Here is a 24,543-nt window from a genome sequence, read left to right as displayed (position 1 = left end):
CTCATGTTCACAGAACAGCTGGATCATCTGTCTGTAACAGAGCAGGGTTTTTCCATCTGGGCAGTGGGCGTTGGGAATGTATACAGCCCTTGCCTTCGGGCCTTCGGCATTACAAATAAGCTAATGATAACAACCACAACATATAGAAGAAGTCAAACCACAGTTTTATACTAGTGTTGTTTTACTGAAGCTGTAGTTTGTTTGAACAGCTGTACGACAGAGAGGGGGAGGGAGAGACAGACGGACACAGAAGGCGGTGCCGGCGGACCACACTTCTGTAGAGTTCACCTCCTCAGACTGGAGCAGAAGGAAAAGTGCTTCTCCTCACCGGGACTCCAGCTTTCACTCGGCAGAAATGACACTCTGGTCGTTGCTGTTGTTTCCAGGAGTTATCATCTGTGCTCTTCTCCCTCTGACACAGTGTGAGGAGCAGCGGATCCCTGAAGGTAGGTCAGCAGCACCCAGCAGCACCCAGCATGTGTGAACCGGGGCTGACTCCCCGGCTCATGTGGAAGGAAACGCTCTCCCTCTGAAATGACAAACATGTCCGCTAGAAGATCCCAGCAGAGTTGTTAAGTAATGCACAGTATATGAGACAGTTTTCACCGTTGGCCTAAACAACAGTAGCCTGGAGGGAAAGGCTGAGATTCAGTTGTCAGCCCCCCGCCCCGCGCGCTCGGACCGTGTAGTGCTAATGCTAATTTAGTTTATAAAAGTCCTGAGCTGCGATCTTTGAACTTGTGTGTTTCCCATGTAAACGAGTGCAGAAGTGAATGGAGTCGAACATGGTGCTGTACAGATATGTGGTGCTGTACAGGGGGCTGAGGAGGAGCTCCATGCCTCCATGCCTCCATGCCGCTGACGTGGACGGGGCTGGTGTCGGTGCAGCCGGGGGGCTGTCAGCTCTGCTAAAGACATTAACGCTAAGGTTAGCTCCGGGCTAGACTAGCCATTCTACATGAACATGTGTGAGATTGGCAGCAGTTTGTTATGGACCGAGTGTGAAGAGTTTATTTGAACAGCTGACCAGGTCCTGAGGAGAAGTTGATCAGGCCAGTCTCCCTCCGGACTCTCCTACAGCCACACTCCAGTTGTTAGGTAAACAATAGAGTCAAGTTGAGGAAACATTTAATCAAACGATTTGAGTCGGGAGTCATTCAGTGAAATGTTCTGAGTTTCTTCAGAGACGCATGGTTTGACTGTCCATTCCTTAATCTTGTAGTTTCTTCATGGATGGAACAATGACTGAGTACCACTAACTAGTTCCTTGCATATTAGGAGGATATTGTTCTTTATCAGCCGTTATAAAGCACTCAGTAATGACAGGATTCTTCATGTCAATCTTCTACAACCACCAGGACTTAAACTAAGGGTTTTCCGTGATTACCTCCTAAGAACCGCTCATTGATAGTGGGTAAGGACCAGGGACGTGCACAGACTTTAAGGGGGGCCATTGCTTTAACCTGAAAAAAAGAGCAACACCGTCCCCCACCCTCCATGCAAGTGTAAGTTAACACTTTAGTCAGATAGGCTATTGTTTCCTGTAAACTAGTTTAAGCAGCGATGTGATTTTACGTCTCGGGCTTAACACTGTCATCTGATTGCAAACCACAACTTTCAAACTTTGGAAATAAACTCTTAATATATGAAATTAGATCATTATGGGTTGACATTGTGTACATCATTTAAAGCAAAAATTCAAAAAGTAGATTTTGCTAATTCAGACTCAGTCACCCAGTCACAATGTAAGCACCAGTTTGGACAGTGTCACATGAAAACGTGGATAGGATATGACTCTGCATCTTTTTTAACAAATCTTTTATGACTGGATTATACGAACTATGCTATCAAATTTAAAGAACGATTGGGCTACTTCTATTAATTCAACCACAATGACACGTTTGTCTCCTGAGGGACAGCTTAGTCAGGCAACTTCAGCCCTAAGCTGTGCATGTCCATCTACCCTAATAACACCTAATTAAAATGGTATATTCTTATGTAACTAAACAGTGAACTACAACTGTTACAAAGTTCCAAATAACTCCACATCAGTTTTAACTCTGTGTATGCTACTCACTTTAAAGTGAAGTCAATAGTTGGGCTCTTATTAATTCACAATCCTGTTCACACTTAGGGCAGAGTATGTGATAAGTGCTTTGTTGTGGAAAATAAGGAGCCATTTTACTCCAAATATGCATGCTAATAAGTAACTAGTTAATGGTGAATAAGTGTAACCAAGAAAATCTGCAGATACACAAACCACGTTAGCGCCAGTGTTTCCTTTGAGGTGATGGTAGGGGAGCTGTGCTAGGAGGTTACCATCAAACTGACCCAATATAGTGTTTAATATAATTTGTCCCACCAGTTCATATCTCCAGATAACCGCAGACAAATTGTGTTGATCACCGCATCACTTAAAGTGGAAGTTGAGTTGCTGGCTTTGTACGTTTCCACGGCAGATTGTACAGAGATGGAAAAACGACTGTCACTGCTACAGCATGTTTCTTATTATTTAAAGCATCCTTGGGTTCCTTGAAAGGTAAATAAAAAGTTATTAATATTATGATTTGTTTGCTGAATTAACAGATCAGAATCGTCTGCATATATTTTTCCACAACTATAAAAGTTGTGTGGCGAATGGCTGTTCAGAGGTTTCAGATTGTTATGGGTTAAAAGCAGTCCATATACTGAGAGAGCTGAGAGTGATTCACCGTTACCACCGGCAGCAGTAACAATGGTATCATGTCAAAAGATTTGTAAAGTTATATGTTTCTTAAAGGCTGTGAAAGAAGAAAATACAGAGAGATGCAACAAAGGTTTCCTTGTTGGATTTTAACATGGATGCTGCATGCTATTATGTATTCCAGAGAAACTTCTTGTCGTGACAGTTGCAACCAAAGAGACAGATGGCTTCAGGCGTTTCTTGAGGTCGGCTAAACACTTCAACTACACTGTTCAGGTAGGAACCCCTACAGCGAGTTCCTCTCCTGCTGTCTAGACATGAAAGCCCCTCTCTATGCTTTAAAAGGGAACATATTAGTTTGGGATCGACATAGTTTTATACTGAGTCTAAATTATTAAGAAATGTAAGGTATTTTTTTTAGTAGCAGAAAAGAAGATAAATTAATGATAAATACAGTATATTTTCTTTTTTCCAAATCTCAGTGAATATTTATATGAATGTTTTAAGGTTCTTGGTCGGGGTCAGAAATGGAAAGGAGGCAACTACACATCCGCTCCAGGAGGAGGCCAAAAAGTGCGACTTTTCAAAGCAGCTGTGGAGGAAATGAAGAATGAGGACAGAATCATCCTTTTCATTGACAGGTAGAGTGGGCTCACTGACTCACTTTTACATTGTACTGGACCTCACAGATGTGATGGCCTGAGTAACACCCAGTTACTTAAAGAAGATTTTGCTGAACATTCTCCAAACCATACCGGACTAGAGGTTTCATGGTTTTCAATCTATCCTTCAGGCAGCCATTGTTTACATTTATTTCCACTACAACATCACTGTAGGGAAGAAAGCTGTGTCTGAAATGTGTCATATCTGATTTTACATGCAGTTTTGCATCAGCTGTCAGTAAACCAGTGTTTTTTGAGTTGGTGTTGTTGTCTCTGTGTCTGAAAAAATCAGTTAAAGGAATAGTTCAGTGTTTTGTATAATTCCCATTGAGACTGACATCCATAATCTATAGGTGGAATTTACGAATTAGTTTATTGATATCAATCATTTTGTTCAATAAAATCCAACATTTGTTGTCAATTAATACTTGTGTACCTTTTCACACTCAACATTAACATTAACTTCCAAGTAAGTGAGCAGTTTTACTGTGGTTTACACAATTATGTATGGCGCTGATTAGGCGCCATACATAATTGTGTATATGGTTATATAACTGGTTATTCTACTTACAATTGTATTCATCATGAAATCAAGAGAGTTCATTTTATGCGACTAAACACAACCACTGGCAATTTAACTGTCCAAGTAAAGAATGCTGTCTTCTTATGAAGGCAACCCCTCAATTTACTTTAATTATGTCATTGGCTTCACACACACACAGCTGAGCCGCACAGTGCAATAAAGTTTTCTATTTTCCCTCCCTGTTTGATACAGCCATGATGTGGTTTTTGCCTCGGGTCCTAAAGAGCTGCTCAAGAAGTTCCAGCAGGCCAGACACAAGGTGGTGTTCTCCTCTGAGAGCCTGATCTGGCCCGACAGACACCTGGAGGACAAACATCCTCACGTCAGGGAGGGCAACAGGTTCCTGGGCTCAGGAGGTAGGTCCATCAGTCCTGTCCGACTCACAGTCGGGGCAGGACACATAACTTTCACACTGTGATGAAATTAATCTTCTCTGATCTTACTTTTTCCCCCTTAATTTGTGCCATTAGGAAATTCTTACACTTTGTCTGTGTAGTGCTTCTAAAACGCTCTGCAGGCCAAATCATTTGTGGTTTTATGTCAGGGATGACTCAGATTAGAGAGATGGTTAGAAATGGTTTGCAATGATGAATTTTATTAGGAGCCATATAAGCCTGAAAGCAAGTCCTAATTCAGACCCCTGAACACATGAAAACAACGTTTGTCAGAAAATTGATTCTGTGATGTGAGGTTGGATTTTGATCTGGCCTGGTTCCTGCAGTTAACCTTTTAACAAACATAACCCCAGAGACATAAGGTGCTTTCACACATGCGCTGAAACCCTGGACTCTACTAGACCTCTCTTAGAGGAGCTGTATGTGTGAACGCAAATGTCCAAATCAATTAAACCAGACATTTAAAACACTTAATCCTGCGAGTTCCATGGATCCATTCGATGTATCATATCCACAATTTTCTATAGTACTTTACGTGGCTGCTTTTTCATCAATGAATACAATCAGTCAGATAAACATGAACTCTGTTTTATTTAGAAAGTGCTTCAAAAGGTATTATAGACTGTTACGGTTATATTATATGTTATTATTACTGTTACCGAAATTTACAAAATATGGTTTCCAATTCAAAATCAGACTACAAGAGTAAGTCTAAGACAGTGGTCAGTGCTCTCCACACTGATTTGGTATTCATTCAGTTTGGACTAGAACTGCACCTAAGGCTTAAAAAGGACAAACTGTGATTACAGCCTTTACTGTATCAAGGTGGCCCCGCCCAGGCCCCCTCAGCAGCACCACTGCACTGAGGCGCATTACTACACTGGTCAACAAGTGACTCTGTTTTCTTTTCATCACACTTACAACTGATCTTTATAAAAACCTGCTGAATTCATATTAATGTTCCTGGATAAACTTCTTCTGCAACAATGAAGTTAAAACACTGTGTTGCATCATAATCTGCAGGAGTATGTGTGTGTGTGTGCTTGACTCTGTCCCTCTTCACACAACTGATTAACATTAATCAATGATCCCGGATCATGAATCCAGATCGTTCTGGTCACTTTAACCCATGTCCTGACTGTGTGTCTCGTGTTGTGTAGCAGGTTTAAACGTGTGTCTCATAAACTCTAGAGTGAATCAAACACAAAGTAAACGTCAGTCCTGTACATGTCCTAATAACTTGTGATCAGTGATGGTGTTTAATGTTAAAGTGTTAAGTGAGCGCAGGTCAGCGGGGGAGTGAGGAGGAAACAGAGGAGAGTCCGACACATACCGGACAACCGAACCTTTAATGTGCATCAGTCCTGATCCTGAAGCCGCGGTGGTTATAATTATTCAGTGGTGGAAAACCGCTAAAACAATTAACGTAGCGGAAAACATGAATCGATTATGTTCTGTCACTGCATCGATGCTGAGTCGCCAACGTCCGCATCCCGATGCATCTTAGAATCAAATCTCCACAACTCTACCCTCCAGGGCTCCAGATGAACTTCACATTGGTTGCTGTGGCAAGCGACGTTGCCACTGGGGTCTCCCAAACACAACCAGACAACAAGCAGTTACCACTTATCATTTTATTTAAGTCGGAAGAAGAAACATAAATTCACCAAACTGAAATTGTACGAAACAAAACCGTTTGCAGCCTTTGTCTCCTCAGTCTCTGTGTGTGTGTCTTCTCTTCAGTTGTCTCTCTCTCTGTGGCAGCTTTCTCTGCTGCCTTTTTAAACCTGAGGAGTAATCAGCTAACAGCACCGATTACTCCCATGGTGCAGCTGGAGGTTCTCTCTGGGCCACCTCAACGCCCACAGTTGCACCGGTGCGCCTAACTTTTTCATTTAGGTGCACCAGCACATAATTAAGGTGTTTGAAATATACACGTTCATGTTGCTGAACTCGCCTCTCTTATATCTACTTCACTGTCCATTTGTCAGTGTGTGAGTGAGTGGGGCGCTGGCCTTTGTGTGTAAACTCCGCAGAGGAGATGAGAGAGAGGCGATACGTCTTGATCAAATACAGACAGACAGACCAGCTAATGTTTAGGGCACCCGTGCGACCAAGGAAAACTCTGGAGCCCTGCCCTCATGACTCTTCTGCAAACTGTTGGTTAGGAAATCTGAGTTTCAAATCCAAAAAGACCTTTTAAAAATAGTAAACTAGCTAACCTCACCGACTTGTACAAGAAACAGATTGTGAGGAAAGCCAAATTTATTCCAACAGTCACTTCTAACCCCCTTACTTTGATTTCCAGTTTTTACCTTCTGGCTCCAGATTTAGTGGCCCCCTGTAAAAAGCAACAGATTCAGACACTCATTTATTCCCACTGGTGATGGCATTCTTGTTATTTTTTATGATATTTTTGTATCTCCTTTAGTATTTATTAATCTAGTTTTTTTATTGCATTTATTCAACAACAATTGTATGTATTTAATTTGATGTCTTGTTTTTATTGTCCATGTCTTGCTTCAAAACCAATTCCGGATGAGGCCTCATTTTGTCATGAATTGACGTCATTGCAATGAAAATTGAGGGGGACAAATAATGTATGTGTGCAAACAATTTATTTAACCAAAAAAACTAACTAGTACTGGCTAGTACCCTGTCTGTGTTTGAAAGCAGCAATTTGACTGATCTGTTTCTGGTGTGTGCGAGTAAGCTGGAGATCCTGCATAACATTCATAATCAAATAAAGACAAGAACAGAGCACCTTAAATGTAAAGCTGCAGTCACTTGTAATTGTGCTATTAGAAATCCATGCTACAGTCACATCTTTTTATTTATTTAAAGAGTTAAAAACTGCAGAGTGAGTGCTCCCATCAGCTTCACAGTTGTAACTCTAGCTTTAGGATACCTGGAATTTCTTTGCATTGATGAAAACACTGATGATGTTAAGATTAAGTAGAAATGACCCTACACATATAACATATTTAGTGAATTCAAGCCTGAAGTTCAGGCCCCTTAATCTTTTACAACATTTGAGCTACATAAAGCTCATATGTGACCTTTCTGCTTACACCATTTTCACATAATGTGAAACTCTTGATAGCTTTATGCTCCCAGGCCACTGGTATGGTTCCAGACCCTTGGTCTTGTTTTTTAGGAAGGAGTTTGGCCATTTCTTTTTATAGCAAAGAAAGAGCAGGTCTGTAGTCTGCAGTCAGCAGTCATAAAAACAAGCTGGCAGTAGTCATGGGTCCTGGTAATTTGAAAGAGCGGACTGAATGTGACAGAGTCAAACTTTTAACTTGGATCTTGTGTTTGCTCTGGGTTCGCTCTGTCCTCAGGTTTCATTGGCTACCTCCCCAACATCAGAGAACTGCTTTCTGACTGGACAGGTGAAGACGATGAGAGTGACCAGCTGTTCTTCACCAAGATTTACATTGATCCAGCAAAAAAAGTAGGAGTTGTTTCACTGTGGTGTTCACCTTATGGATATGCAGTTTGATAATAATATGTATTAGAATAGAACTGCTAATGTATCACAGTTTTAAATGTGTTACATACTGTAATATTGTGGCACATAATGATATCTCATTATGTGCTATAAAATCCTCAAATACTGGCTTTAATTTTAGAGAAAACCAGATCATAATGTCAGAACGGCAGGAATCTTATTTCCCTTTTGCTATAGAATGTTTCGTCATGTTTTACTAATTCTAACAGGAAATATATTTTTAGTCACTTATTTTCTGTCACTTCCATTTTGCAGTTTTTGGAGCGGTGCTAAGATGCTGTCAGTGAGACTCTCTGTACTTTCTGCACAGATGTTTCACATTAAAATCTACCAGCAGCTCAGCATAATCTCTCCTGTTAATGGTGGGATTTTAATTAGAAACATCTGCAGGAAGTGCAAAGTTTTAATGAAAGTAGTTTTAGGATAAACAAAAAAACAGCAGAGTAGACAACTTGAATCAATTTCTGGGTGAAAGCAGTATTATGTTAAAAGAGAAGAGTGTGGAGTGTGACATGATTCTCTTTTCATTCTGATGAATTCTGATGCACCGTGTGAGCTTCACAAGTCATTTCATCTCCCTGTTCTGCTTTAATGTTAAGGGTCTTTTTCTCAAATATCATCAGTCTTTTATATGATAATTTATGCCATTAGATATGATAATTACATATAAAGTGAAACTGTGTATTTTCATGTTTCAGAATTCCATAAATATCACACTGGATAACAAATGCAGATTGTTCCAGAACCTTCATGGAGCCCTCGGTGAGTGCCTCTAATTTCTAAGTGCAGCCAATGCAGATTGTTAAGCTGACAGAACATTTCAATTCACTTAAATAACATTTAATTTGAATTGAAAATTTTGAAGGAACAAGCTACAAACCTTATTACATTATTGAAAAACCTAACAGTTCACACAACAAGCAGCACTTTGGCTACAGTTGAAAGAAAAAAACTCCCTCGTTAACTGGAAGAAAGCTCTGACAGAACCAGACTCAATGTGGGCGGCCATCTGCCTCGCCCCGGTTGGGGTGTGCAGAAAAAATTGGGGAAGAGAGGAAAAGAGGGGAGAGAAGAGAGATATATAGTAGAATAGTGTCCGATCAGATACCTGTAGAATGAGGACAGAGAGAGAGAAAAAAGTTAGTGACATGTAGTAAAATAAATGGGGGGCACAGAGACATAGCGAGAGAGATAAGTGCTCAGTGCATGATGGGAGTTCCCCCAGCAGTCGAGGCCTAAAGCAGCATAACTAAGAAAGATGGAAGGGCCTGTTTCTGAAACGTTACCTATTGGTCGGCAAAATTAAAAAGTTTGGGGGAACACCAGGAGACATTTTTTGTCATCTGGTTTTTGTCACCTCTGTCCAGCACCTAGTGTTTATCAAGTTTGGGTGTGTGTGCTTTTGTATCTGAATCTCTCAGGACTCACCTGATCAGAACCCACTATAAACTTTATAAAAAAGGAACATTTTAAGTCTAACTTTAAATGTAGAGATGGTGTCTGCCTCCCGAACCCAGAGTGGGAGCTGGTTCCACAGGAGAGGAGCCTGGTAGCTGAAGGCTCTACCTCTAATTCTACTCTTACAACCTTTAGGAACCAAGTGAGCCTGTGTTTAGGAAGTGAAGTGATCTATCGGGACAATACAGTGCTATGAGCTTTTATGTGCGAAAAGGTCCAAGTTCAGAACCTTTTGGAACTCCATGGTTAACTTTTGTGTACATGGAGGAGTCATTGCATGAGCTGAAATATCCTGCAACACATTGTGTGTAGTTAACTGGATGCAGAGTCTCTCCTGTTATGTTAGAAATGCTAAGTGCACACCTCCAATAACACGTTTGAGAAATTGTATGTTTCTTTTCATCCAGAATGAAACGTCTGGATGATAAGCATCTTGTATGACTTGTTAAAATGACCAGCCTCCTCTCCTGCAATCACTTTCGGGAGTGCACACTATGTCGGCCACTGAACAGTAAAATGTGTTACTGAATTTGTAAGCGTTATCAAGCGTTACCTTCTGTTTTTGGTTATAGTTACAGCTACAATTGGTGGTTTGCTTTAAATGTGACAGTTATTCAGCTATGGTGAGTAGATGAACTCTTTCACTGTGTGCTTATACTTTAGTGATGATCAGATATCTATCTTTACAAAATTCCATGTTACAGGGAAGCAGAGCAACAGATGCTACACTACAGTCACAGTATAACCCAAAGTACAGTACTGATATGAAGCACATAGGGTTGTTACAGTAACAGGATTTTTTTCCTATGGAATTTAGCTGAAGTCTGTTTCGACCACAGTGCTGATTATTCCTCAGACTGATTTTAGTTGAATTCATAAGAAAAACTATTTGAATAAAGATACATATTTGTCATTATGCTTCTGTAAATATGAACCAGTCACTGTGTCTGCAAAACTGCTAAACTGAAGCAACAACAGACATTCGTGAACTAGTAGCTACACAGTCCTGTACTTTCCCTCAAATTTGCTCCACCCCTCTTGCAGTTATAACAAATTCCATGAGTTACAGCCCTCTTAGAATCAGTATCAGTTGATCACTGAAGCCCTGCTACACCATCACAGTGGACGGAGTGATGTTTAACCTGAAAGGTTTTACAGTTGTGGCATTTTCAGGCTGCACGTTTAAACATGAGCTGAAATCTATGCAGGACATTTTTTCCCTGAGAAAGGAATTTGAGAGTTCTCTGTGAGACGGATGTGCCAAAGCTCACAGAGATAACATTGAGAGTCCATGGCATGAATAGTGTCCCCTAGGAAATCCTCGTACCACAGTCCTTCACTGTGAGCTCATCTACCAACCTCTGTTTTCTTTTTAACATATATTTTACATACAGCCAACAATGTTAAAACCTGTAACTGGTTTAATTGTTGTGGCTGATTGGTGTATATCTGTGGCCTGTTTGAATTACTTAATTCTGAATCATCACAGATGTAATTTAAAACTATTTTGTAGTTCCAATGATTTTCAACGGTGTGTTTGCTCAAATAAGTAAAAAAAGGACAAATCACATGTTAAAATTTGTTTCCTATAATTTTCAAGTTATTTAAAGACAGGAAGTAAGTTGGCAGGCCTAATCTCGTCAGGCAGGAAGTTTCAGAGCCTCGGGGCCATGACGGAGAAAGCCTGGTTACTCTGAGTAGCCAGCCTTGACCTAGGGACAGCTAACAAGGACAGGCAGGCCGATCTCAGGTTGTGACTAGATGTAGGGAGTCAAGAGCTGCGAAATTTAAGTGGGGGCCAACCCATGTTAAGCTTTGAAAGTTATTAAGGATTGGCGTGATATAAGACCTATTGTTTGTTTTAGTTAAAATATGAGCAGCAGCATTTTGAACAAGCTACAAACGAGTTACTAAGGTTTGACTAAGGCATGTAAAAAATGGGTTGCAATAATCCAGATGCTCACCCTAGCTGGTTAAGACAGATGGCCGCCCACGTTGAATCTGGTTCCACAGTCACCAGGTGCTTGCTCATTGTGGGAACAGTTGGGTTTCTCTATAATATTCTAAGGTCTCAAGTCTCAACCTTACTATGTAAAATGCCTTGAGATAATGTATGTTGTCATTTGGCGCTATGCAATTAAAATTGAATTGAATTGTGCGTGTTTGTGTGTGTGTGTCTCACGCAGATGAGGTGGTACTGAAGTTTGAGGATGGTCGTGTACGAGCCAGAAATGTGCTGTATGATACCCTGCCTGTCATCATCCATGGGAATGGACAAACCAAAGTATTGACCTGTCAAACCACACTGTCTCATCACATGCTAATCACATCAGCCGGATACATTTTCCTCATGTGTCATGAGAAAAGACATTCTCAATTATTGATCAATCGTTGAGCAGCATCTCAGATCGAGGATTTCAAAAAACACAGAATTTACAGCATTTAAACAGACCATCAGTGTTTTACCAGGAAAGTTCATGTGTTGTTACATCTGTGGCTCTTTTGTTATGCAGCAGCTTCTGTCTGGCTTAGTGTGACCATCTGCTTTACCTATGATATCACAATGATGTTCCTGAAATATCTGATTGGCTGTGTTGAAGTAAGATCTCCATCTTTGCTGGACAATGGTACTCTATTAGATTACTGCAACACTAGGTCAAATCATCATGAAGCCACAAGTCGGTTGGTTGACTGGCTGGTTCACTGGCTGGTTAGTTGGCTGGCCAGCTTGTTGGTTGGCTGGCTGGCTGGCTGGCTGGCTGGTTGGTTGGCTGGCTGACTGGTTGGTTGGCTGGTTGGTTGGCTGGTTGGTTGGCTGGCTGGCTGGCTGGTTGGTTGGCTGGCTGACTGGCTGGTTGGTTGGCTGGTTGGCTGGTTGGCTGGCTGGCTGGCTGGTTGGCTGGTTGGTTGGCTGGTTGGTTGGCTGGCTGGCTGACTGGCTGGTTGGCTGGCTGGCTGGTTGGTTGGTTGGCTGACTGGCTGGTTGGTTGGCTGGCTGGCTGGCTGGCTGGTTGGCTGACTGGCTGGTTGGCTGGTTGGTTGGCTGGCTGGCTGGTTGACTGGTGGCTGGCTGATTGGTTGACTGGATGGCTGTTTACAGCCTGCTGTGTCTTCTTATTATCTCTAAACATGGGGCTGACTTTTGTGCTACACCTTAGTTTGCCTTATGAGTGAGCTAACAACCTTAAGAGCTTATTAGTTTTTTAGCTGTGGAGCACAATGAACAACTAAAAAAGTTTCCCTCCAAATGTCATCATTTGTCAGTTTAGATGTTCAGTGCTGTGTTCATTCCTTTACACCACTGCCAACTAAACACCACAGGTCTGTTACTTAGTGTGGTGGTGCCTCTGCCAGCTCAGTTGTCAATCGAACATGTACACCAACTCACCCACAGTGAGGGAACACCTCTTGGAGCTTTAAGATGTGTTTAGTTCACAAACTCAGTCTTAACAAAGTATTTGTAAAGATATTGAATATTTTTAGTCTGTCATTCTCTTCTTATATATTAGATTGAGCTGTGATAACAGGCATTTGTTTTACAGCTCCAGATCAACTACCTGGGTAACTACATCCCCAACACTTGGACATTTGAGACTGGATGCACAGTGTGTCATGAAGATCTCCACCCTCTCACAGCTCTTACGGTCTGTTCACAGGCTCTTCTCAATCGTTCAAATATTTACGATTCAGGTTTTGGGAGTTTTCCCCATCAATGTTTGGCGAAAAGTAGAAGTAATGGGTCTTTTCTCCTGGTACACTGATGCATGTTTTTGTCCCACAGGAGAGTGAGTATCCACTGGTGATGATCGGCATCTTTATTCAGCAGCCCACCCCCTTTGTCGCAGTGTTTTTTGAACGCCTACTGAAGCTGCAGTACCCCAAGAACAGGCTCAAGCTCTTCATTCACAGCCAGGTAACAGGAGGAGAGTTCATACATTTACATCACTCTAACGACCCTGTTGAGTGTTTTTGTTGCAACTGTTGCAGCAAAATAACTTCATCTGAAATCAAGACCCTGTAAAAAGAATATGACACCAGTATATTTAACAGGACACTGATATCAAAATTCAGTGATAAGGATATGATAATATAAGTCACATATCAACGAGACACCAAAATAAAATAAAGGCTTCAGATGAGCTGTGCAAAAAAACATTTCAGTGTTTAGTTTAACTTACTGTAGAATTTTGTGATGAAATAAAAAAATTAGCATAAAATAGATCAGTTTATTTGAACCCAATTGATTCTTTTCAATTTAAAACTCACTCTGCCTCTTTTTAGAAGACGCTGCTCTGTTAATCTGAACACATACCGTTCATCAACACTCGGGACTGATGGCTGAATGACTTGATTTCAGTGCTAATAGGAACTGCTAACTTACTAGCAGCTAATGCAACTTGACTTTTATTGGTGCAGGTTCATCATAAACAAAGTAAAGGCTAAAAAAAAACAACTGATTGACTCCATGATATCATGATAGCAGTGCAAACACTCAGAACAGTTTTGCCCTAAATAGAACTAGAAGCTGCTCAGAGAGCATCTTTCCCAACCAATTGGAGGCATGTGCTGCTCTATGTGCCAATAGTAATTCACACCTCTTATAGACATATATAAATGTCATTCTTTTTCTATTTGTTTATTTCTGCTCCTCCTCCAGAAAGCTCATCACGAAGGTCAGATCAGCGCTTTCCTGCAGGATCATGGAAGCCTTTATAAGGACGTCCGGCTCTTCGGGCATGAGGGGGACATGGACCGAGCTGCCTCCCGTAACCTGGGCTTGTGAGTCTTAAATAATTGTTTCAGTATATAATTATTATCATTATATAATGATAATAATGACAGCTCCTACATACTCTGCATCTGGGTAATAACATCAACAACATAGTAACACAATGTACTTACTTCAGATTATTCCACCAAATAAACTAAAGTCCTGACATGGTTTGAAAAAATATAATTTAAAACTGCTTTGGTTCTCACAATTTTGACAAAAAGAGTTAAGAAAGGAAAGCAAATGCTAGAGGGATGCTGTATATTTAAATTTCTGAGTAAAAATCAGTTTGACTTCTATGAATCAGTTTGACTGCTATTAAAATAGTAGCACATGTTGTTTGACATTGTCATACAGCTACTGAACATTAAGGTGGCAGTGTTGGGGTAGCTGTCATCACATGTGGTGTTTAACGATTGTTCATGTGGAGTGTGTTCCAGTGTTACACACAGTGTCTTTCCCTCCTTTCAGTGATATGTGCCGGAAGGACAAGGACTGTGACTACTTCTTCAGCCTGGACATTGAAGTGGTCTTAAAGAATGAGAACACACTCAAAATTCTCATTGAACAAAACCTGCAAGTATATTTATCAATACTGAAATATTAATAACAATGTGGTGCTAGCTGATGTCTTGGGACTGCTCTAGTCACAACCACACAAAGTAAATCTCTTTATTACACTAATTTGTTAACATGACTCGATCCTTAATCACATCCTTTGGCAAGATGAAGAAATACACTTATGCTCCTTTTATGGTGTTTCAGTCCTATTGTAGCACCGATGATAACTCGACCTGGTCGACTGTGGAGCAACTTCTGGGGAGCTGTCAGTGCAGATGGCTACTACGCCAGGTCAGAGGACTACGTGGACATAGTTCAAGGACGCAGAGTGTAAGTTGCTCCGACATTGTTCTTTAAAGACTTGAGACGCGTGTTTAGCAACATAAGACCTTTGTTGACAACACTGAAACTGCAGTCTAGACACTTAAACAGAGCCCTGCACACTGATCATTAGACAGTGGTGAGATTTATGTAGGAAATATCTATAACATCATAGGTTTCCAAGTGGAATCCTTTCATGTGGTTCTTTTTAGTGGGCACCAGTAAAAGAGGAAACTTAGCACCTAGAGTAAATTCTCTGAATTGAATTAGAAATGCCTCACAAATGTGTATCTATTAAAAGAGAGAAAGTGTTCATTGTCTGACGATTGTTGTTGTACTGAAAGAATTAAAACTGAATTGAACAAGGTAAGGAAGTGATGAAATGAAAATCAGATCAGGTCAGAAAACATGGACGCTTCTTACATAAATATAATGAAATATTCTTATTGAACAGGGGAAGGAACAATGTGTGGATAATAGGGGCTGTTTACAGTATTTTAACAGAGTCTGTTTGTGATATTAGATCCTTGTGTTGGTGTGTAAATGGTCTAAGATTGTTCTGGTTGTTAGGGGTGTGTGGAATGTCCCGTATGTGTCCAATGTGTACCTGGTGAAGGCCAGCATCCTCCGATCAGAGCTCACAGACCAGAAACTGTTCAACTCGCACATCTTAGACCCAGACATGGCTTACTGCCACAACGTACGCAACAAGGTGGGTAACAGAGAAAGAGAGGTATCAAATTTCATTAGCCTCTTTACATGAATGGACTGTATATGAACAATGAACACAATCATAACAGCATGGAAATTATAGTTTCAGTTAGTTTTGACCCATCACTTTTTTTATCTGGAAGGGACCTAAGATCTAATGAAAAATAAATGTTCTTAGTTGTAAATGTAAAATCGTCCATAATAATATTGGACCTGTTGTTAATCTTCCTCCAGGGAATCTTCATGTATGTAACCAACGTGCACAGTTTCGGTCGTATCCTGTCAACAGAGAACTATCAGACCAACCATCTTCATAATGATCTGTGGCAGATCTTTGAAAACCCGGAGGTGAGACCGTCCGATTAAATAGCTGCTGATGTATCAGATGTATTTGCATGTTCATATTACTAATGATAACATCAGTGTGCTTTTTGGTTAGTGCAGTTGCAGTAAATGTTTTGTATAACCTTTGACTTCAGATATATTTTATAATATAAAAAAACAGCAAATGTCCCCATTGTGTGACTAATAAAGTATTATCTTATCTTCAAAATAACACATACATGTTTAATTTTTATAGTTCATAAAGTATACTACTGCAGTGCCTGTTCTCTTGTCCTGTGTTGATGCTCTGGAGCTACTTCAGAATTATTCCTTGTCATTAGTGAGTCCTCCTCAAACAGTTCTACAATATACTGTCACTTGTTATTGTTTGTGTGCTGAGCTTTTTATTTACTGTCTATGGTGCAGAGTGAAGCTAGAAAACGTTGTTGAAAAAAGTGTTTTCTTCTTTTTGTCCTTTTTTTCACAAATATGTACATGTTCTGTGCATTATGAAAATGATCTGGCCCACTGTTTACCTGTTTATTCAGTTTTGATTAATAGTGAATGTATTGCGTGTCCAAATCGCACCAGACAGATGGTAAATAAGTACCATATTCAATCATAAGGTGGTTCATGAGTGTACATGATACCAGAACACGTTAGGCCTCAGACCTTGATTCCATAGGCCAGACCTCGTGTTACCTGATCTGCGCTCATATGTCCTGGACACTAGAGAGTAGCAGAGCTGTGAACCAATCACCACCTGGTGGTGTGTTGGGTCAGATGATGCTGGAGGCGGTCGCATGGACGGGAAACAAAACTGTGTAGTGAGGCTGATCTGGGAATGTTCATGACAGGGCCACAGCTATCGACACAAACCACAGAGATTCCCCCATTCTTTGAACATTTAACATTGGTAACATGGTCGACGTGCTGCGTGATTGTACTGAACAGTGTCTGTGGTGTGTTTTGGTTTCAGGACTGGCAGGAGCGCTACATTCATGAGAACTACACACACATCATGAAAGATAAGCTGATTGAAACTGTGAGTTGCCCGACACTGGGAAGAAATTTCTTCAGTTGTAAAAGAAAAATATTTTCAAAGAAAAAACACTATTAACAGTATATTTGCATGAGTGTGTAACAGTGTGGTTGTATGTTGTATAAATGATGTCACTGGTTAAAATGTGTTGTGTCTCCTGTCCACCAGCCTTGTCCTGATGTGTACTGGTTCCCAGTTTTCTCTGACATAGCTTGTAGCCACCTTGTTGAGGAATTGGAAAACTTTGGGAAGTGGTCTGGAGGAGCCAATGTGGTATGTTATCATATCAGTGTGTGTGTTTGTGTAGCAGTGTGTGTGTGTAGCAGTGCGTTTTTCATCTTCTTTCATTTGTAATGTGATTGTGAAGATAAATCATTGGGTGTTTTAAGAAAAGAAACGATCAAATGAGATAATAGATGAACATAGATGATATGGATAAAATAAAGGTAAATGTTAATGTATTGTCATAGCACATTTTAAAGAGGATAGTAAATATAGAAACATCAGTAGAAAATTAATAATTAGGTAAACAAATCTTAATACAAGGAAATATATAAAAGAGTGACTATACATGATGTTATCAGAATATATTAGAGAATTATACATAAAAGATATACATATTTGGAAATGCATCAGATGGCAGCTCTGATTTCAATGCCAAAATAATTTGTATTTGTCATTTATATGACCGAATTATTTGATGGAATTCCATTGTTTTCTAAACAGGTTGATTTTTGTGTTTTCAGGACACCAGAATCCAAGGTGGCTATGAGAATGTCCCCACCATTGATATCCACTTGAATCAAATCAACTTTGAAAAGGAATGGCAAAAATTCTTACTGGAGTATATAGCACCGATAACAGAGAAAATGTATCCTGGTTACTACACCAAGGTAAGACTTCATGGTCACACAACTGTCCCACGAGATGAGAATAAGTCTGAGCTGACAATAAATGAATTGACCTCTCCTAAATTCCAAACTGTTAGATGAGAGAGTCAGTTTACTTCCTGAAGTGTTGATATAAGCTGACTTGTCTCCAGCTTTGTTGCAGGAAAAGTTTAGTTTATTTTCTTCATAAACAATGTCAGGTGTCTGGCTGCTCCTGGGTCCATTGAGCAGAGTGCAACTTAGGTGAAAACTGAGCCAGTTGCTAAATAAGACAATCGCCCCTTTTATACACACATTGCTTTTTCTGTGAAGAAGGCTACTTTGCTTGTTTACTCTAAACCAAACCAGCTGCCATATTATCGCCAGTGCAATTTTACACTTTGTCCACACCAACACCCTTTAGTTTTAAACACACATCACTTTTGTTTACAGCTGGCATCCACACCACTCTGGAACTTTCCAGCCCCTCAAACAGAGACTTTAGAAACACTGCTGATCCCATTTTTGTAAACTTTTGGAGACTTTGCTCAGAGAAAAAAGAAATCCCTCCTCTTTCTTTTCACCATCATTGTTTATTGTCCGTAGTGTTTTCTGCAGTCAAGCAACAAACAGCAGAGCAGATATTCCACTTGATTATGTCATTATTAAGATTAGGTGAGATAAGGTTTTTATTTTAAAACAAAAACATATTAATGTGGGTGTAGATTAGATTGCATTAAGTTAGAGGTGAGACATGAACAACCATGTTCACACCTGGGCAACATTCCAGCTTTGAACAGGCTGCATGAAATGTCCTATTAACTTCAGACGACTCCCACTTGATATGTGGAAGTGCTGAAGCCTTCCAACCTGATGAGCCCAAAAGTAGAAGCTGCTTCAGTGTTCACACGGACACCTGTTGTTATGAGACACTTGTGAACCCGTCCTTTCATGTTGTCAAAAATGTTCAAACATTGTAACCTCTGCTTACTCCCACTTTGCCACTTTATAATCAATAGTAGTCAAAAGCTGTCAAAAAAAAGGTGCTTTTGTATGGGACTATTTCTCGCAGCGGATTCATCCACATCAGGCTGAGTCATTATAAACTACAGTGTACGTTCATGGTGATGGAGGAAAATGTGCAACCCTCTATCCTTACTGATGTGATTTTATAGTGGTTGTATCAGATGTATTTTTACCACCAGACAAGAAATGCTCTCATCATCAACTTGTTTTACTGTTGTACTGGTTTGTTTTTTATACATATGAGCAGAACTGGGTTATGTGTGTGATTCCTCATCAGGGTGCTGAAATGATTCCATTGATCAGATGTCAGATGTTTTGATTAGTGATTAATCATTTATCAATAGAACAATGCTAATGATTCATTGATCAGAAGACACTGATGTTAGTCTTTATCTTTGACGTTTTATTGAGTTACTGAACAATGCAGAGGATCATGTGTAGGCCAACAACTGGATGTAAAGATGGACCATGCGCCCCCACTCCCTCCCAGTGTATGAAAACGGAGCGTTTCCTAGATACAGGTGCTGCTGATTTCATGAGGAGCCAGAGTCTGCACATAGAATGGATACACCCACCCCACCAATCACAACCAAACTTATTTGATAAATGGACTCTCAGTAGGAACTACCTAAAGTGACAAAAATCCTCTTGACGTGACCATGTTCCATCTGCTAACATGGAGGGGGCAGGCTTGATGACTTCATTTCGTCCAGATGTTTGGGAGCTGTCATGTCATCCATCTTTATATCCAGTGTCTGGTATAATGTGTCTTTTCAGTGGCTCCTGAGCTGCTGCTGTTTGTTCTGCTGACCAATATGTCTTCTCTCATCAGTGTGCCACTCCCTTGAACTTTGTGGTGAGGTACAAACCTGACGAGCAGCCGCTGCTTGTCCCTCACCATGACGCCTCCACATTCACTATTAACATAGCTCTCAACAGCAAAGGCATTGACTACCAGGTAAATGAGGAGGAGCGGGCAGGTAATAGAAGCTACAGGACATGATGATGCAGGTGATCTGCTCCTCTCGCTCTGCTTCTCTGCTCCACCTCTGGAAGTGAATGCTTGATTAGGAGCCGAGCTGATGCTTGTCTTTACTGAGCAGGAGCTGTGAGGGGTGTACGTCGTGTACACGCTCTGGGTCTGGCCACATGAGCAGTTTCTATGCGAATGCTTTGCATGACTCCTCTCCGTCTGTGTGTTTGCAGGCTCAGTTTGACTTGGCCTTTGTAGTTAGATATAAACCAGATGAGCAGCCCTCTTTGAAGCCACACCACGATGCCTCCACATTCACTATTAACCTTGCACTCAATCAAGTGGGCCTTGATTACCAGGTGAGTTTGTTCAGACAATGGTAGCATAGCACCAAATGTTATTTACTCAACATATAATCACATGATCCACACACAATGATGTCAGACCAATTGGTCATTTAAATTCACCATGTGTAGCTATGTTACATCATGTGGTGCTTGTGTCCTGTTGTGTTTGTGAAACTTAAATCCACAAATTGAAAATAAATGATGCAGAATGTCATAGAAATATATTGAATTCTATTTCAAGGTGGAGTTTTCCTTCAAAACCACATAATATGTTGCTGTAAATCCGATGACTTGCTTGACATCACAGAGTGAAGCATTATCTCATTTGGTACTAACTAGTGGAGAAAACAGACCCAATGAAGAGTCTGAGTAGTTATTTATTCAGTATTTATTCATCATCCAAAACGTTTTGCTTCATATAGGATGTGTGCAGATTGAACATGTTTTGCACTTTCAGCTGACCTCTGTCTACGTTTCACTAGCAATAAGTTTGAATCACACCAGCCTTTATTGTTCTCTTTTGAGGAAATGTCCAAGAAAACATCAGAAATGTAGAGAATTAGTAAATAAACCTTGTATGAACAGAATTAAATTAATGCTGCAAGCAGCTATGACCAGGCCCTCGTTTGACCCCAGACATGAGGAGGACATAAAAGTATAGACCATATAATTGTCCAATAGGTGGAGCTGTGGACTATGACTGAATATTTCATGTAGTTGCCTTAAGGCTGTGACTCTTTTCAAAACATCAAATTTGTACGCCACGCCTCGGACACGCCCTCCATTGAAAATTCAATCTTTTAATACCTTTACATGGTGGAGGTCTCTAGGTTATACACACTGTCAAGTCACTCTGTTTAATTATATTGGAGGACTTCATTCATGTACTGTGGTTGGGAAGCAAAAATGACCAACTTCTTGTTGGGCTCAGGCTTTTTGTACATCTGGGCATGATACACGTGACCAATGTTCAAGGGGCTGGTGTTTATGGGGTGTGGCCGAGGGATTGAACCACGTCCATTATCAAGTCTAGTCAGATGGATCCTTGTGTTGTGTGGAAAAATAATACAGAGGAAATCAATATAGATTATTATCAGAACAACGTTGATGAGCATAAAGTCTACATCTCTTCATAAAATGACCACAAACTAATCAGTAAATAATACATACACAGTATAGAAGGAGTTACTGTTCCCTGTTTTAGGTGAATATCAACTTGGAAGAGCTCAGAAGGTCTGAAGAAGCATGACGCTGAAATCAGAGTCATATCATTGAAAATGGAATGCCCTCATTGTTCTGGCATGTTCATCGACATCCTGGTGTTTCAAACTTTCCCTGTGCATCACTCCTGTTTGTGAGTCTGTCTTCTTTGCATGACACATACAGCTGAAGCTGGATCCTTGTGTTAATTGTTGCATCCATGTTGTTTCCCTGCATCTTCAATAGACTGAAGCCATGAATCCACAGTGTTATCACATCATCGTACATGGATTTGAACTGAGAAGCAAAAACTGCTCAACACTCACTGTCTTTTGTGAAGCTCAGCTGATGTTACATTATGGAGTATGAAGTCCTATATCATTAATCATACATATTAGAGGTATTATATGTACACATGTAGCTTAAAAAGCAGGTATTACTGTCAGGGCAGCACAAGGAAATACAGGTAGATTAAATTCATTTCCACAGCAACGTGTCATGCACAACACTACACTGCTAAAAACTGATTATTTTGTATATACTATTATAAATGATTACAAATGATTTGTAGTCACTTCCACTTTGCTGTTTTCTCACTCTCTTTCATGAAAGCCGTTTTCAGACATGGACAAGTTGTAACGTATACATTTCACTGTGGAGATCACGTGTTTTGTTTACAGTACATCGGCATCGGCCCAATAACAAAAGCTCTTGACATCTTTGTTGTTTTTTTGCGAGTTAGAAACGTCATCAACCCCACTCGATCGGAGATTATCCAGAGTTCAGTGCATGTCTGAAAGCAGCATTAGTCAACATGTAATGCAGGGTTTTCACAAGAGAAGGAAAGTGTGCAGGAGGTTGAGTGTTAAAATAGGTTTTGAATCTGACATGACAACTGACACAGTAAACATGGAGTGTTTTTGTTGTGTTGCATATTAAAAATTGAGGATCTGTGAGAGATGATTACAAATGATGGTAAACTCCAACATGCGTGAGTGTGTTCGCTCCACCACAAACCGGAACAGCCTCAGTGCTGCTTGTCATACACTTTCCAGGTTGTGCGACAGGTGAAGAACAGTTCCACAGGTGGTGTAATGATGGTGAAGAGCTTTGGCGTAGGCGTCCAGTTGGATTGAGATCTGGTGACTAGCATCATTTTCATGTGGTCAGAGAGGTCACCTGTGTGGAACACTTTTTTATGTCTCCATTCATTTTATTAAGGAAACAATCTGCTGCCAGGAAGTTAGTAAAAATGTGTAAGTGGTCAGTGAGGTGAATCCTATGAAAGTGGAACAGTATGGAGTGTTACTAACCACATTTAATGGTGAACAGGACCCTGATGGTTCTATTTAGTGGCAGGTAACCATAGAAACAACACCAGTGACTCCCAACCAGGGGTACTTCTACCCCAGGGGTATGTAGTGAGTGTGGAGTACTATTTGGCACAAAGAAAAAATGGTAACTCCGCTTCTGTTGCTCTCAGTATTAGAAGTCCGAATGCAAATCGAAGCAAAACCACTGAAAAGACTAAACTTAAACCAGAATATTCACTTTCAACCCTTCTATACAATTGTATCATATCTATACAATAGCTGGAAAATGGCTGGAACAAGCACAACCAGCACTTGAGCCTTGTTCCGCTGTCAGACGTTAACGTGTGTCATGCTCTGACTGCAGGGTGGTGGATGCAGGTTCCTCCGCTACGACTGCGCCGTAGATGCTCCTCGTAAAGGCTGGGCCCTCATGCACCCGGGCCGCCTCACCCACTACCACGAAGGCTTGCCAACCACCGCCGGCGTCCGCTACATTGCAGTCTCCTTTGTGGATCCCTGAAGATGACGACACCCCACCAGCTAGTCCAGACCAAAGGGGACAAACGCTCAATCACAGCTGCTCTGTATCGTCTGGTTTGGAGTGGTGGTTTTTTTTCTTTTAAAGTCCAACATGACCATTTCTTTCTTATAGAATCATACACAACTTATGACTCTCATCAACCTTTATCAGCAGTGGAGTTTCAGAGATCTATAATGTAATGACACCCATTGGAACAAGAACATGTAGGTCATTAAAATACAACTGTTTTCTTTCTTTTTTTTCATCGATCTAAAGACTGGTCTGGAGCCTGCTTTGCCTCTAGCTCCACGTTTCTCAGGAAATCACCAGTTCAGCTCAGACTTTTTAAACATGCTTTTGTAAAAACCTTGTGTTGTTGAATTTACTTCCATAAGTTACATAAAGTGCCTTTTTATACTCAGATCTGTTCTTTAGATTTTTTATTGAAGTGAAATACTCCAAAACCTGGTATGCCTCTTAATTTATTTTTATTTGATAAAACCCACTCCACTATTTTGTGTATTTGCATTCTCACTGCTGTTTGACAGATTCTGTATTCCTCTGCTTTCACTGAGGTCAGTCAGCTGAGTTTCTGGTCTGAGTAACATTCACACTCACTGTGCTTTAAACACAACTTGAATAAAACAGTTTACCAAACTGAAGTGGTTCTGAGCTGTGATCAAACGGTTCTGTCCCTGACTGAAGCTTCTCACAGATGTGATAAGAAAACAGACATGCTTTCTCTGCTCAGAGCAGCTTCACATCAAACAGTAGATACACAGGCAGCAGGTGATGTGGTAGCATCATGTATCTGTTATAGGGATCAACTCAAATGTGATGGTTCACTTTAAAAACTCTTCAAAAAAGTGGCTTCATGCAGACTGAGGTCACTTTCACTGTGATGTCATCATAACAGCACTGAGGTCAGTGTTTGCTGTGAACCAGAAAACACTGGAGATGATTTCAATTGAATGTTAAACTGCTTCACATCCTGCTGCTGTCTGACATCCTTTTCCCTTAAAAGGTTCAGTGTGTAAGATATATTGGCAGAAATTGAATATAAAATAATTTTAGTGATGTTTTCATTAGTGTGTTTCACCTAAATTGTACAGTTGTTTTCTTTACCCTAGAATAGGACCTTTATATTTAATACTTTATCAAGAGCGGGTCCTCTCTGCGGAGATCGCCATGTTTTTTACAGGTTCTCCTTCATTTTTAGAAAGGGAAGGGTGAGGTGAGGGGTATTCAGCTGCAACATGTAACTTCACCACTA

General features: G+C 40.5%; 1 protein-coding gene across 3 annotated transcripts; it reads left to right on the top strand.

The window, feature by feature from the left end:
• plod1a (procollagen-lysine, 2-oxoglutarate 5-dioxygenase 1a) lies at positions 1–23,927 on the top strand. 3 transcript variants are annotated; one of them, XM_035158490.2, is made up of 20 exons: positions 1–446; positions 2,868–2,959; positions 3,191–3,324; positions 4,121–4,284; positions 7,665–7,777; positions 8,533–8,596; positions 11,479–11,576; positions 12,835–12,936; positions 13,074–13,205; positions 13,950–14,071; positions 14,535–14,639; positions 14,829–14,954; positions 15,516–15,657; positions 15,891–16,004; positions 16,960–17,025; positions 17,191–17,295; positions 17,769–17,915; positions 19,750–19,875; positions 20,124–20,249; positions 23,115–23,927. In XM_035158490.2, the coding sequence occupies exons 1-20, from the start codon at positions 356–358 to the stop codon at positions 23,268–23,270; spliced, it is 2,325 nt and encodes a 774-aa protein (XP_035014381.1). In that variant the 5' UTR covers positions 1–355; the 3' UTR covers positions 23,271–23,927. The 3 variants fall into 3 exon arrangements, with proteins under 3 accessions (XP_035014381.1, XP_035014383.1, XP_035014382.1); XM_035158492.2 differs by lacking the exon at positions 20,124–20,249; XM_035158491.2 differs by lacking the exon at positions 19,750–19,875 and having other exon boundaries at positions 4–446.
• Positions 23,928–24,543: the final 616 nt, after the last annotated feature.

Source organism: Hippoglossus stenolepis, chromosome 6, assembly GCF_022539355.2.
Source record: "Hippoglossus stenolepis isolate QCI-W04-F060 chromosome 6, HSTE1.2, whole genome shotgun sequence".
In the NCBI taxonomy this organism is placed as follows: domain Eukaryota; kingdom Metazoa; phylum Chordata; class Actinopteri; order Pleuronectiformes; family Pleuronectidae; genus Hippoglossus; species Hippoglossus stenolepis.
Note: the sequence above shows the minus strand (reverse complement) of the source record. Positions and strands in the feature narration are given on the sequence as shown.

Bases quoted from the DNA above. Each gene is read 5' to 3' on its own strand.
- plod1a (XM_035158490.2), top strand. From the start codon at position 356: ATGACACTCTGGTCGTTGCTGTTGTTTCCAGGAGTTATCATCTGTGCT. The intron at 447-2,867 runs GTAGGTCAGCAG...TATGTATTCCAG, and splicing joins GGAGCAGCGGATCCCTGAAG to AGAAACTTCTTGTCGTGACA. The intron at 14,955-15,515 runs GTAAGTTGCTCC...TCTGGTTGTTAG, and splicing joins ATAGTTCAAGGACGCAGAGT to GGGTGTGTGGAATGTCCCGT.